This window comes from Mycothermus thermophilus, assembly GCF_041956435.1.
Source record: "Mycothermus thermophilus strain CBS 625.91 unplaced genomic scaffold VTJ04scaffold_2, whole genome shotgun sequence".
Taxonomy (NCBI): Eukaryota; Fungi; Ascomycota; class Sordariomycetes; order Sordariales; family Chaetomiaceae; genus Mycothermus; species Mycothermus thermophilus.
In genome coordinates this window covers 4,643,483-4,658,519 of record NW_027191428.1, presented here as the reverse complement: position 1 = coordinate 4,658,519, position 15,037 = coordinate 4,643,483, and the positions used below count along the sequence as shown (strand labels likewise).

Genomic DNA, 15,037 nt, shown 5'->3' with positions numbered 1-15,037 from the left:
CAACAAAATGGTATCTTTGCCATGGCATCTACAATGTACAAGTCAAGCACCATTATACTTCCCAAGATGACAATACGTGATGCAGCCCCCTAAATCCTGACCGTCCGACGTAGCCAGTTCAAACGCCATCACAACCAAATCCTAGGCCAATAATCATCATGACCAACTAAACCTGAGCCCCATCCATATCCCCCAAAAGCGAATGCCCTGTCGTCCTATTACTCCTCTCCATCATGATCCCCTTCCTCGTCTCGTGCAAAGGTAGTTGTTGATCCTGCGGCATCTCGTAATACCGTTGTCTCCGCCGCCACCCAAACCGCGGTATCCTGAACCGCAACCCGTCCCCAACACGGTGGTACCATCTCCTTCTTCTTCTCCCGGACCGCGCCTTGTCTTCCTTGAACGCCTCCCCGTCAAACGAGGCAAGGTACTCGTCAAACCTCGCCGGCACGACGAACCACTGAATGACCAGGCGTCCGACAAAGTCGAGGAGGTGGCCGAGGATGGACCAGACGATAAACGACCAGTCGAGCACATCCAGCCCTGCGGGTGCGGTTGACCCGGCGGATGTCTGTCCCGGCGAGGTCACCCTGGAGAAGGTATACACTGCAACCAAGGCAAGATGCATGGCATCCCAGACGAGACGGATCTCGACGCCGGGGAAGAGAAACATTTGCATCAGAAAGAGCGAGTGCAGTCCGAGCTTGGCGAGGATGGCCACCTTGGCTAGGAAGGCGAGGCGGTAGAACATGGTGGCGCAGATGGCGATGACAAGGCCGACGCTGCCTGAAGCCACGAGACCATCAAGGGCTGTCACTGCCAAATAGGCTGAAACGGGGGTGACGGCCTCGACGAAGGACGGCCGGGTGGGTAGTGGGTAAGAGAAAGTCGCCGGCTCTGTTGACTATTCGTTAGTAGAGTTTCGTCAAGGAGACAGCAAAAGGATATCACGGACCTCGCTCAATTACCACTTGCCACATCTCGGGAAGTGTCTGGGCCATGAGAATAGGACCGCCTTTGGCCGGAGAGGAGACGGGGTCACGGGGCGGTGCCGGATACGAAACGGTCAAGGGGCAGTCGTAGATGGTACGCAGGATACCACGGTCATGTTCAGCAAAAGCCGAAGCAACGTCGATCTCTTTGCCGGTTTGTTTGAGGGCTGCCTCAAAGACTTCAAGCTCTTTGCCTCCGTACCCTTCGTCTTCGATGAGTTCGAACGAAGTATCATAATCGGCTGCGAGATTGTGATAGTAGAGTTTCCTGACATTGGTCACGACCCTCCGAATGCGGAACAGGGCTCCAGCAAAGGTTCTTGGTGCCGCGTCGAGGCCGTCAATATGACCTGGAGGTTTGGCATCCAGTTCATTATCTAGCTGGATGGCAATGACATACGGGCCAATGTCGGGAGTCGCAAACTCGTCAAGCTCGCCTTCTTTTCGGTGGACCTTGATGGAATACTGCTCGCCCGTCATTTCATCCTGGATCGTGAAGTTGCAGCTTGAAAAGGGATCAACCTCGCCGGTGCAGACAAACACAGCGACCTTTTGGCGGCTAACTGTGTTGTTCGGGAGGTATAAGTCGTCACCGACGATACGAAGATTGGTGTATGCGGAGCCGAAAGACAAAATCTGTCTGGAAGGGTAAAGGGGTAGCCAGCGATCCCGATGGTTCCCGGTTGGGTTGTGGCGAGGCCCGTCGAGGTTGAAGAGAAGGGAGACTGGGATGCCGTCCATGCTTCGCAAAATGCACGACATGCGGTCAGCCGACTTTGTCAGGCGCATCAGGGGCTCCGTGTTGAAGCCCAGCAGATTTGCCATGATGAGATGCATGTCGCCAGGGACCGTAGTTTGTCGTTTGCTTAACTCGTTCCACACTTGCACGAACAACGTGCAAAAGTCGGGTGCCATGGTACCGTTTCCGAAGGCGGTCTTGCTCGGCTTGACGCCGTTGGAAAAGGCTGATCGAAACTCTTCACGGAGCGATCGCGTTAGGCTAGTGGCGATCAGAGCATCGATACCAGTACCCATGGCAGAGTTCGCGTGCAAGAGCGTGTGCTTCGACTCGCTGCTGGGTGTCTTCGCAAACAACATGTTGCGGATCCAGTAGGATGGTCGAGTCAGGGCTTCTATCCAGGCAATGCGATGCTTCTTGGTGGTAGCGGCGGCGGAAACCAACTTTTGCTTGGGTTGGGGCGAGAAGGCGTTGAAACTTCCGTCAGCACATTGCACCTCGCAGGCCGAGGCCAACGCAGCCTCCTGGAAAGTCCAACACCTTCCCATCCAGGGGCTGACTGTGAATCTTGCAAATTGCTCCAGGCTGTCAGATTCTGCGACCGAAACCTTTTCCAGGGTCGCGTCCAGGACCAAGATGCGATCAGCGGCTTGATAGACGGCGGGCAGCTTGTTGATAGCGCGCAACCGGAGAAAGGCCGAGGATCCCACGGGAGGCATGCACAAAGCATCGATCCAGAGAAATTTTGGACGACGAGAGGCAGCGGGCTGAAAGCTGGTGTCTAATGAGCTCAAAATGTTGAGGTCATCCTCGTCGCCGACCCTCTTGAGGGGTTTGAGCTCAGACAGGTGAGCATGAAGGCGCCGGAGCTGACATTCGGGCAAGGCGTTAGTGTGCGCGTTTCCGATGCCGGCAGCCCAAACATGGGAGATGACGACAAAACGGGTACGAGCCGTCATCCTCACGACCTCGATTCGCACACCGGTCCTGGAGGAGCTGCGGAGCCGGATTAGGGGGACACCGCCATCCTCAATGATAGCTCGAATCTGGTCCATGGGGGCAGCCTTAGGTTGACACAGGCACCCACGACGGGTGTGCCTCGGAACATAGCTGAAGATGTCAGCATTGGCGGCGACACATTCGTACTCGGAACAGCGGCGATGCGCTCCGCTGCGCCAGTAGGTGCGGAAGAGACGGGTGAAGTAGTAGGCGAGGGCGTAGTTGTATGATGTAAGCACTTTGCGAGCGTAGAAGGGACACCAGCCACGCAGTTTCAAGACGTCAAGCATCGACTGTCCGCTGGGTGAGAGGGCCAGGCGGCCATGGTGGTCTCGGGCCGGAACGACCTCGCGGCGCAAACGGGCCGCAGGAGATGGCCAGGGCCGGATGGACTCGTCGACGTCTCCATGAGCCAAATTCCACACGAGAGCCCTGAGGGTCACGCATAACACCTTGATGGAGAGAATAATCGTAGGGATGGGCTTGACATGACTTTGCGAGACAGCTTCAAAGTCGGCAGCGAGTTGGATAACGGCGTCGAGAAAGCGGTAGTGCTCGTGGAGCAAACGCCGGAGGTCCTCATCCTTCGCCCGAGCATCCTGTATGTCGGATGAAGGCGACGCAAGGCCTAGGGAGGCAAGCCAGTTGTCGAGAAGCGGCAGCAGAGGTTTGGCCGTGACATTCTTCCCTGCCTGGAAATCGCGATAATCGATGGGGCAGCCGAGGAATTCGGAGATGGCGCCGAAGTAGAGCCAGGATTGGGCGAGTGAGGCAAGGCGCGGGGCGGGAAGGCTGGCCCACTGATGGCCGAAGCCGTGCAGCTTGGGGAAGTCCCAGAAATCAGTGCCAAAGACGAAGGGGGTGTCGGCCACGAATGGGATATCGAGAGCCTCCACGCCAGAGACGGGATGGGGGAGGAAGTCCATGGTCGGGGCTCAAACGGAGCCATGGACGGCAGACCTGAAGAGGAAGAAGGTGATGGAGGGCCTTGAGCGCAAGAGAGCAGCCGGAGGGAGGCGACGGCGGCTATGAATGTGAATGCGACCGAAATACAGCGGGGCTATGGGTTGCCGTCATGGTTTGTTGGTGCGGGGAGTGTCAAGTCATGAGTGCTGACGTAGGAGTGAGTGACTCGGTGCGCAAGCTGGACTTGAGAGTCCAGAAGATTGATGAAAGTGTCCAACGACTATACAACTGTCCATGTGTCAAATGCACACACAAAGTCTGGCGTTTGATCGAAGAGCAGGGAACTGAGGACTGGAGGGGACAAAGAAGATGCGCATCTACTCCGGGACGGGCAGCAGACGGGGATCGGCAACAAAACCTGCCGCCTGCTTCACCATCGGCCGGATAAGCGACGGGATGATACGCAAGACAAGCCAGAACAAGACACGACATCTGCAAGTCTCTGCATGTTGGTGCAGAAAAGGGGAAAGAGGAAAAGATGCGTTCTTACTGCAGCCATCCATGCTTTCTTTCCAGGATTTTCGCGCTTGCCCGCGCCTGCCTTTTCCCCCCCTCATCCTCGGATTTCCCTCCCGTTGTGGTGGGTGCGGCTCCGAGCAGAAACTGCGCTCTACAAAGTACGCTAGGCTGCCGTACGAGTGCGGCACAGCAGTCGGTTCAACGTCGCTTCCGAGGTGACACCCATCAACGACATGGGCAAGCATGACCAAGCAAGTCTGAGCCAGCCAAACTTCTCTTTGGGCGGGAAAAGGCTTGTTGAGGTTCCCGAATCTCGTACCTGGGCTCGGTGCATTATATTCTGGCCTTGACCCTCAATTTCCAGGTCTCACTGTATGTATGTACAAACCTATGCTGTGTTGCTGGCTCGACTTATACCACCACCTGCCTGCCTGCACAAAATCGATAAGTAGACGTGACTTGAGTGCTTACCTCAGCCCTAACAGTCCCAAGGAACGGAAACCCTCCTCCCCTCCACCGCAGCGGCGCACTTCATTCCTCACCTCGCTCGACAGCCACCAGCGCCTGTGAGGAAATAGCACCAGCCACACCTCACTTGGACACGAACATATGCAGCCCGTAGGTATGATGTGCTGCTCTGGGCCGTGATACGCCATCCAGGCACGCTAACTACCACCTGCAGAGAAGCGCATGCAGCGCGGGTATGTAAACCACTGCCCACGGCAGCATTAACCGCCGGCGCTAAGTGTCCCCCACCACCTGATTCCTGCTGTGTGACGTACGTACTGTACATACATACATACATACCTCGTGTGCCTGAGGTACGTGTGTACTCCGCAGTAGTAGGATGCTCTGTGCTTATAGCAGGCTAGCAAGCATCGCTGCAGCCGCGCCGGTGACAGTCGTTTGGGTCGCCGATAAAGTGCACAAAGTTGCTGATCACAAACTTCTCGTTCGATCAAGTTGGGGTTTTGTCGAACCCAGGTGTTGTCTTGACCGCCACGGCGATATCGTCGTTTTCTGTCTAGTGCTGATGTGCCCGTGACTGGCCTGCAGCTTTGCGTGGGTGTAGGTGGTTGCCAACAAAACCCTGACACTCCTCACTCCAAGTACATCCTCGTTTTCTTGAGCATCCCCAACATCCGCTGCCGACCATCCTCCACGTACTCCCAACGGAACAGGACAATTCCCTTCCTTCTAAACCGTTGCACATTTTGGTCCCAACCCGCCGACTCGCTCTCGCAGCCCCATCCCCTGAACTCCAGCTCCAAGAATATTGCCTCTGCTTTCCCCGGCCGTTGCTCAATGTTCCTGAGTGCCCCGAGTTCCATCACGAGAAAGGCGAACCACTCTCTCTGTTCCCCTACGAGTGCCTCACGGTCATCGTTTGGGGTTGAAAGATGCCTCTTTACGTGTCTCGATCTCCGGGGGGGGCTTCATCTCTTGAATGAAGGCATAAAGTTCGACTATAGGCACCACCAGGCTCTCCAATTCCAGCACCTCCCCTGTCTGCGAAATATTCTTCAGCTCGGCAGCTGCTGGTCCGGGGAACTCTCGAAAGAGCATTACAGGGCCGCTCGCCGACGCCCAGCTCCACGAAGGTGCCCCAATATCTGACCAGCCCGACTGCTCGGAATACCACTGCAGCGACCAAGGCAAATCTCGCTCCCAATGGCCAAACACATAGCGATCCCCCGTGATACTCCCCGCGGCCGCAGCGAGCCCCTCTAAGGCCTGTAGCCGATCGCTTTGGAATGTTAAGTCGTGCTTAAAGTACTGCTGGAGCAGCTTCGCCCAGTATTGTCCGCGTGTAAAGTACCGTCGGGAGTCGTCCTCATCAACACAGCTCAGTATGTCGTGCCAGATTGCTCGGATCGAATGATCCATGAAGTAGGTGTACACAGAATGGCAGATCTCTCGCCCACTGATGTTCATCTCCAACTTGTAATCCTCATCCTCAGGATAGAAATGGAACCCCATGATACGGTTCTCAACTCGCTTGCACAGCCAGTATACGTCGTGTGCCGTGTAGAAGAGAACCCTGGGCGAGAGAAGCATCTCCTGAATGGTCCAAGCACGTGTGTTGAGGACAGAATCGATCCAGGAACGATTATAAGTAGAATATCTAGCCTCGTAGAGCAGCACGGTGCCTCCGGTTGAGAAGGGCACTTCGAAGTCTGCGGGGGGCCCGTTATGGCGAGTAAGCAAGCCCTGTGCGTTTGCCCCGGAATCGCCCGCAGCAAATGTGACTGCCGCCTGGCCGTAGATGTCGCTCATTTTGGGTAGCTGGGTGGTCTTGTCGTGGTCATCATCCTGTACAACGCAGAGTGCGTCCACCCAGAGATACCGCAGCTCCAGTTGCCGGGCTACGTGGATCGCATCCTGGATGGTTTAGCCTAGTTCCTGCACCGGGATGCCCTCTTCTAAGAAGCTCTTGAGAGAGGCTTGCGTGAGAGTGATTTTCTGAGGACCACCCCAGCAGTAGCTCAAGCACGCGTATTGACCGTGTTCAGATGATGATGGAGAGCAGCGAAGGTGAACAATATCTGGGTTGGGGCCAGAGACATCGATGACACGGGGAGGAAGCAAAGGGCTGAGCTGAGACCGGCATTCTTCATGCCTTGTCAGGCAGGTGTTGAGCCAATGCTTTGCTTGCTCAAGGGACGCGGATGAGCCGGTAGGCTTAAAGGGTCGACGGGGAAAGAAGTCGGCTGCCGGGCTCCCTGCGGTGTGTGTCAGGATATAGATACCTAGGAAACAAGAAGGTATGCCGTGTCGGCATGTTCTTCAGTCGCTGGTGGTCCAGACCTTCTCCAGTCACAGGGACAAAGGCGCATGTCTTCCAGTCCTCTAATAACCCCGTGCCATAAGTTGCGTACCTCTTTTGATGCGTTGTCATACGGAACTCGAGCTTGTAGGCCATGTTCGAGGCAACAGCTCTCTCTCTCACTGATGGATCCGCCGGATATGCCCAGACACGAAGATGCTCGTCCTCAGACGGGCTCAAGAAGCCGCTGAGCGCCATGGGTCGAAGCTTTCTGTAGACCTCCTCGTTGATGAACCAACATAGAGAACATTCTTCTCTGTACTTCAGGACGAAGTAGCCAGACACTCGCGAATGGACGAATCCTTTCTCGCTGCAAGCCTCAGTAATCCCTTCGGGGGAGAAGAGTTGAAGGCATCGGTTGCAATATGACATTGGGCTCATTTTTCTCTGACCGATATGATCTTGTCGCCGGAGGTATTGGGTGTTAGAGGACTTGAGAAAGTCCGTTATAGGTTGTGGTCTACGTCCCCGAGCGTCAGCAGACGAATAGAAGCCACAATATCGGCGGATATGGTTCTCAAGCGCTTATTGCGTACACTCAGCTATGCTTCAGCTTCCTCGCCACTAACCAAGTATCCAGGTTCAGTCACCTCGATTGCAAAGGGCCGACGATCTATGTAGAGGATGGTGGATATGGGCTCGGGCCTGGTTCATCAAGACGAACAAGCCTGGAAGACTTTGTACAATCGCAACACTCAGACGACTGTCTGGGGCAAGACAGATACGTACTGGTATAGCTGAGGTGGCTGACCCCTCTGATTGATTCAAGACCGGATCCGACACCTCCGATGACATCAAGAGAAGGCAACTACCAGTCTGCCTAAGACGCCGAGGTGTTCACAGCCTCATACGGGGTCCAACCCAACGTTGCAGCCATCTCACCCAAGCAACCTGAGTGCTTGCGGGAGCCGGTTAACTCGGTTTTCAGTACCAACACGACTGTATTCTCTAGGCAGGACAGTGAGAACACCACCTATTCGGTCCTCCCGTCGAGTTGGATTGTTTCCATGGAACCATCAAGCCTGTTAGGTACTTGATATATTAAACTCCATCCTGAAATCACCCTCTAACTACTTCTACCTCCTCCCCTTCCTCCCAACCCCCTTCTTCTTCGGCTTCTTAATCTTCTTCAGATTCAACACCGCCCCCTTCCCATCCCTTTCTGCCCGGCCCTTCTTCCACGACTTGCCCGGCCCTCCTGCGCCCGTCCTCTCCGCCTTCGCATCCAACCTCTTCTTGTCCTTATTGCTCAACTTGCCCTGACTCTTCTTCTTGAGCGCCTCGCGCAGGCCATTCAACTCGGCTCTTCCCGCCTCCTTGGCCGCCTTCTTCTCCTTCTCCGACTCGAACCAAGTCCGCTTGGGCCGCGCCTTGATCTCGTCCTCGTACTTGATCAGGTTCTCCCCCTTCTTGACCTGCATCTCCATCTGCGCGAGCTGCTTCTCCTCCTTTTCTTCTCGCAGGATCTCCTCGATCTCCTCCTCCATGCCGTCAATCTGCTCCTGCCACTTGTCCGCCTCGGCTGCGTCCACAGACCGGCTGACAATCTTGGCCCCTTGAGCCTTGCCCGCCTTGACAACTGCTTTGACCACCTTGCGGTCTGGCTCGGCGGCGAGAGTGAGAGCCACGCCACTGCGTCCGGCACGGGCGGTACGACCGACGCGATGCACGTAGATCTCGACCGACTGGGGAGCTTCATAGTTGATGACAGTGTCGACGCCTTTGATATCCAAACCACGCGAGGCGAGGTCTGTAGCGAGAAGGAAGTTGACTTTGCCGTCGCGGAAGGCTTCCACGCTGGCAATGCGCTGTAAGAATCCATGTTAGTTTGTTTGTCCGATTAGCTTTCGTATGGTGGGAAATCAGTTCATACCTGTGCTTGATTCATGCTTCCGTGAAGCTCGGCGCACGACAGCCCCAGCAAGCCAAAGATGATGCGCGCTCGGTGGGCAATCTTCTTTTGGCGGAAGAAGATAATGACGCGCTCCGTGTAGAGAGTCTTGCAGATCTGCACCAGGTACCCCATGCGCTTCTCCTCCCGTCCCGGGCGCAGGCGGACGAACTCCTGCGTCAGAGTTCCCGCCGTCTTCTTCTGCGAGTCGACCATGATACGAACAGGCTTGTTCAAGCCCACACGAATAAGGCGGTCGACGGTGGAGGTCATGGTAGCCGAGAAGAGCATGGTCTGGCGCGACTTAGGCATCGTGGTCAGGATCTCGTTGAGCTCGTCTGCGAAACCGTCCTCAAGCATCCGGTCGGCTTCGTCGAGCACCAAAATCTCAACCGTGTCGACGGCGAAACTGGCCGAGTTGCGCATGTGGTCAATGAAGCGACCGGGAGTCGCAATCACCACGTCAGGCCGCAGCCGCAGCTCGGCCTCCTGCACCTTGAGACTCAAACCGCCCACGGCGAGGCAGAACTTGATGTCGGTGTGGCTGGCTAGCTTGGTTGCTACCGCATGGCATTGCATGGCCAGCTCACGAGTCGGCGTCAGAATCACCACACGCGTGGTTGGCACCTTCTTGGGCCGGTACAGCAAGCGCTCGAGGATGGGCACGACGAAGGCGGCAGTCTTGCCGGAACCTGTGACGGCGCCGCCCACCACGTCCTTGCCCATGAGAGCGATAGGGATGGTCTTGGCCTGAATCGGTGTCGGCTTGGTAAAGCCTACTGAAGCGAGACCGCGGAGGATAGGGCGTGACAGAGACATGCTCTGGAAGGATGATACGTCGGACTTGTCGACCTCCTCGGGTGCCGCAAAGAATTCCTTGCGCTTGGCCTCTTCCTCGGAATCCTCTCCATCGTCGTCAGATTCGGACTCTTCCCGTTCGTCGTCGGGATGAGGATTAGGTGTGGCGACTGAATCGGCATCCGACGCTGCGTCCTGGTCGTCGTCGTCGTCGTCGTCGTCGTCGTCGTCATGCTTCTCGGCGTCCGGCATATCTTCATCTTCGTCCTCTTCTTGGTCCTTCTTGCCCTCGCCATCTTCTTCCTCTTCGACATCCGACCCGACACCCATACCAAACCCATCCTCCGCCAACACCTCGTCATCCAAATCCACCATACCCTCCACATCCACGTCGTCCTCATCCTCCTCTTCCGACTCCTCTTTATCCTTCTCTGCTTTCCCCTCCTTTTTTTCTCTTCGGCGACGGATAATCTCATCCAGGTCCACGCCCGTCTTCGTCCCTGGAGCCTCGGCGCTTCCGCTTCCCAAAGCCTTCTTTGCGCCCTCAAACCCCCACCCTTCAAATTCCCCATCGTCGAGCACTGCGCCATCATTATCGCCGCCAAACTCAAAGTCTGAGGCCATCGCGCCGTCATCTTCGTCTGGCGCACCCCAGATGCCCGAGGGCTCTTCTACCTCGTCCTCGCCTTCATCTTGTCGGTCTTTTTGCTTGTTCTTCTGATTCTTCTTGTCCTTGCTTGCCTTTTTGCTCTGTTTCTGGGCGGAGGAAGAGGTCTTGGCTTTCTTGGAGGGCGGGGCCTCAAAGGTGACCTCCTCTTCGGCAGGGACGTCGTCGTTGTCCGAGATGGTGTGGATGAAGTCGTCGTCGTCGATAGGGAGGGATTTGCGCTTGTGGGAGGGAGCCATTGTGGGAGAGTGGTTTGGACCGGCCTGCGTAGACGCAAGGCACGGTTAAAATGGCGATTGGTTTGCTGTTGGAAAGGGAACGGACTCGCAAAATGTTGCGAAGTTGCTGGTCTGGAGCTGTTTGATCGTGGGGCGTTCAAGCGCAATTGACTTGCCATGAGCAGGAACCAGAAATTTTGGCCGGGGAACTTTTCTGCCGGGCGGTGAATGTAGAGACAGGGATTGAGTGGAGCCGGCCAAGCCAAAAGTGGGGCAGTTTTGCAGCTTGCGGCGTTCCTCGATCCCTCCTCCAAAACATCAACTTCGGAGCTGAGCTTCTGATTCTGTCCTTCCTGAACATCCGGTGTTAACACAACACCAAAACATCACCGGACCCTGAAAGCCAGGTACCAATTAGCAGCTAGCCACTGTCACCGCAGCCGTCATTAAGAGACCATTTTGAATGCTGCCTGCTCATTACAGTCCATCATCACTTTGCCTTTCAAACTCCCGTTGCCTCCCGGTCTGTCCAAGGGGATATGAGATATATAAGTCAGGAACATTTTATGCCACCAGCGAAGACCAAAACCCAATGTACATGTCAATCAGTTCCCCGAAACGCCGCTCCATGAGAATTGATGCTCTTCCGTCCGCCGTTCCTGTCTGTGTACCCCGTTCCCGTCTTCCAATTCCTGCCCATCCTTCCAAAGCCGTGGGTTGCCGGGAATCATAGCAAATGGTTATGGTGGGTTGAGTTGAGGGTATTACATGCGGGGTATCATGGAGATATGTTTATGGCTGTATGTCCGTATATATGTATGGGTGCAACGTATCTCGGAGGTTATGGAGTCCGATGAAGTCGCACGTTTGCCTGGGTTAGGGCGTATGGGCGTGGAGTGTCGGGCTCAGCGCCGCCGTCGTTATGTGTCGTCGGGTCACCTCGAATTCGCAAACCCTGTGCTTGGGTCCCCCAAATCATACTCCTCTACCTGGCCCCTCCTCCCTTTCCTCCTCTCCTCGTTTGCCTGCTGTTGTGCTTGCTGCTGTTGCATCAGTGCCCTCAACCTCGCCTTCTCTTCCCTCAACTTCCTCATCTCCTCATCATCCAACAAGAATTTCTGCTCATCCACCTCCAACGGACTCTTACCCCTCGGACCAACCTGCCCAGTCCCACCATCACTACTACTACTCTCACCGACAGCACCGCCCATCAAGCCCTGATACGGCTTAAAAGGCAGCTGTGGCTCATTATTTGGCGCCGCGCCGGGCAATTCATACTCAACCACATCTGGAGCGTACTCGTGATAAAATCCGTCCTTTGTCGGAGGCAACTCCGCCTCGGCCTTTGGCTCCTCCAATTTCCGCACCGCGCCCTTCTCCATCGCCGCGAACTCATCCGGTGTGGCATACGGCGGAAGAGGGCCCATGTTCACGGGCGAAGGAGCCACAGGAACCACAGGCGCCACAGGAATTCCGAGAAGCGGCGAGTCGGCTTCCCAAGAAAACTGCCTTTCGTGTCCGAACACGGAGTGAGAGGTGATGGGGGCTTGTGGCTGGCTTTGCGCTTGCGCAGCTTCTTGGAGGCGGCGCTTGAGGATAGACTCGTCGGGCGGAACGGTGGGGGTCTTTATGGGGGGAGTGGGTGTGACTTTGTTAGGGCCGTAAGAGACGATAGGGATGGAAGCGGCCGGGCGAGGTGGAGATGAGCGTGGTAGTTGGTCTATGCCGCTGCTGGTGCTGCGGTTAGGGTGGTCGTAGAGGCTGTAGTCGGTGCCCAGAGGCATGGATGGCGTTGGGTCGGGGGTAGATACGGTGGGAACGGGAGCGATGGGTGGTACGATTGGAGGTGGGTGGACGACGGCAGGCCGGGGATTGAGCGTCGGGGTAACCGGGTTGGGACCGTATGATACCACGATCGGAGTGGCCGACATTTGTGTCTTGAGCCGCGCTGATTCGAGTTCCTCGCGCTCGATGCTGCGTCCTTCGCGGGGTTCACTCCAGAAACTGCTGGGGCCGCCAAACCCTCCATTGCCATATGTACTGGGGGTGTGGGCTACTGTCGGAGAGTGGGAGTAGGTGGAGTGCGGATGGGAGCCGGAATGCATCGAGCGGACGTCGTCATAGCCTGTTGAGCCGGGGAAGCCGTCGAAGACCGGCTGGATGGGACATAGAGGTTCGTCAGAGTTGCCCGCTTCTGAAGCCGCGCCCCCCGCGCGCTTCTTGTCAGGGCCTTTCCTCCCGCGCCAGCCGTGGCCGTGGTCGCGGTTCAAGGCGCCCGACTCCTCCCCATCCTCGCGCCGTCGGCGTCGTCGGAAATAGAAAAACGAACCCATCGCCCCGATAGCGATACAGCACAGTGCAATGCCAACACCCAGAGCGACCTTGGCGCCGATGGTGAAACTGTCTGAAGCCGACCCTCCTTGCTGTCGCGCGTGCAGGTGTTTCGTCGCCCTCGGTGACGAGGAGATGAGAGGATCCCGGCGGCGTAGTTCGTCTGTCGATGGTAATGTCGAAACTCTGCTCGAGCGGTTACCGACACTGCCACTCTTGCTGCTGCCGGGTTGCCTCGGTCGCACGAAAAATGTTTCGCTGGTACCCCGACAATGGTCGCCGCCGTCGCCAGGACCGTGAAGCTCGAACCAACAAGGTTCGTCGGAAAGGAAGCTTAATGTGATAAGGGCAGTCCCGTCGAACGGACTGACATGGTTTATCCTGAGCTCTGGCACAGGTAAGATAATCAGTCAGCAACACACAACCAGACAACCATGGCCACGGGCGCAACGACGCTGAGCTGCAGCGGTGTGGCTTGTGTGGGAAGAGGGATCCAAGAGACCGGAAGAAGCAGGTGAGGTGAGCAAAGACAAGAAACCGGAAGAGAAAATGGCGCCAACTTGGCAATGGGAAAGAGAGTGTCATAGCAAACGAGGACCTTGATGGATGATGGGGCAAGCAGGGCAAGGCAAGGCCAGGTCTAAGTACTGACTTTCTATCGCTGTGTTGGGTGTGCCGCACCAGCACGACAGCGAAGGATGAGTCGAATCGGATTGGTATGTGAGGCGGACGGTGTCGGCGGGGGAAAAGTCGAGGGTATCACGATCGGTCGAGACGATGGACAGGCGGGTTCGGCAATGAGGTGAGTCCGTGGGTGACGCGGTCGTGGGCATGGCTGTCAAGATCACCAGGGACAAGGAACAGGAGGAGGAACGAGAGATGGGTAAGGTTTTGCGGCAACGTTGTCGGCTGTTCCGTAGTGATGGTCGCTTCGCCGTCGCCATAGCCGCAAGGTAGCGAGCGGGCGCGTGTGGTCTTTCACGCAAACATCTAGAAGCCTCAGACCTCAGACCATATCAGGAGGGTGTGGGAGCATCGAAGCAAGGCGTTTAGCGAGATGGTCGTAACGCAAAGCCTAGTTACTAGTGTTCTTGAGATGGGGATCTTGGGAGGTGTGGGCCAGAAAGCAGGAGATTGCTTCGAGGTGCGGGACGAACGAAAACCGTCCCGGTCAATGGCAGTGGACACAACCCGTCTCCATTTGCCGGAGCTGGGCGCTCGCCGGCGGGCTGGCTGGGCTGGGCTGAATCTGGGTGAGATGCGCCAGACGGGGGGGCTTGTGCTCCAGATGGGCAGGGCAGTTTGGCCGAGACGCGGGAGCAGCAGCCGCATGATGGCACCGTTCACCAAACAAAACGTTCAATCCACGGCATGTAGGTATCCTCCGTAAGTCGCGTAGTACCCTATGGATGTACTCACATAGTTACAAAGACTTCGTCCCCAACTGGTCCAACATCCTCTCTCGACGTCCACCATACAAAACCCAAGAATGATCTTAAGGCGTCAGCTGCATTGGCGCTCTCTCCTGGCGTACGTCGACGGGCTCCTTTCCGCCATCGGCGACAGGTTCTTGTGATTCTGCTGTGCCGCAGAAGCACAGCGGACTGCCACGGCTGCGGTGTCTGGTTGACGCTGCTCCATCCAGGCTCTGGGGCAACGGAACGAGGCTTGTCCCTCACTCCTGTGCCTGAATTGCAATAAATGGCGGTTATCCCCACGCAGAACGTTACGGAGACCTTGAGATGAAAGAGTGGCCCGGGTTACTGTCCCGGTGCTCCGGCTTTGACCCAGCACCCCATCCTTGACAAATGGTGTGTTCCTTATCGAAGCCGCATTGTGTTCAGCAGCTTGACCGAGCCTTGTTTTCGGCATCCTTGCACCTGGCCGAGTCCACTCGAGTTTCGCTTCCGTTGAGGAGACGCTAAGAGCCGGGAACCCAGAAAATGACACCGTTACTTTCCAGGTTCGTGTCGTCTATTGTTCGACGCCGTGTTCACTGGCCATGCCCCTGTGTTCCAACTGTTCATTCTGCGTTCACGCTCACGTCGCCTGCTGCCAGGGGAGAGGTGCAAACAGGCAGTTGCCTCGCCTGATTCCAAAATTAGCGCGGACCGCTAGACCCGCATAACGCTAGCGTTGGGTCTACGGTT

At 56.4% G+C, this 15,037-nt stretch overlaps 4 protein-coding genes across 4 annotated transcripts; all 4 read right to left on the bottom strand.

Moving 5' to 3' along the window:
• Positions 1–166: 166 nt before the first annotated feature.
• VTJ04DRAFT_3889 (uncharacterized protein) lies at positions 167–3,656 on the bottom strand (the record flags this gene model as incomplete). The annotated part of the gene is made up of 2 exons (XM_069361837.1): positions 167–897; positions 956–3,656. The coding sequence occupies 2 exons, from the start codon at positions 3,654–3,656 to the stop codon at positions 167–169; spliced, it is 3,432 nt and encodes a 1,143-aa protein (XP_069222409.1).
• Positions 3,657–5,535: 1,879 nt separating this feature from the next.
• VTJ04DRAFT_3888 (uncharacterized protein) lies at positions 5,536–6,432 on the bottom strand (the record flags this gene model as incomplete). Its single annotated transcript, XM_069361836.1, has 1 exon — positions 5,536–6,432. One exon carries the CDS (start codon positions 6,430–6,432, stop codon positions 5,536–5,538), a length of 897 nt encoding a protein of 298 aa, XP_069222408.1.
• Positions 6,433–8,058: 1,626 nt separating this feature from the next.
• VTJ04DRAFT_3887 (uncharacterized protein) lies at positions 8,059–10,577 on the bottom strand (the record flags this gene model as incomplete). Its single annotated transcript, XM_069361835.1, has 2 exons — positions 8,059–8,790; positions 8,856–10,577. 2 exons carry the CDS (start codon positions 10,575–10,577, stop codon positions 8,059–8,061), a joined length of 2,454 nt encoding a protein of 817 aa, XP_069222407.1.
• A 914-nt stretch (positions 10,578–11,491) lies between these two features.
• On the bottom strand, positions 11,492–13,720 carry VTJ04DRAFT_3886 (uncharacterized protein; the record flags this gene model as incomplete). Its single annotated transcript, XM_069361834.1, has 2 exons — positions 11,492–13,275; positions 13,540–13,720. 2 exons carry the CDS (start codon positions 13,718–13,720, stop codon positions 11,492–11,494), a joined length of 1,965 nt encoding a protein of 654 aa, XP_069222406.1.
• Between the last annotated feature and the right edge of the window lie 1,317 nt (positions 13,721–15,037).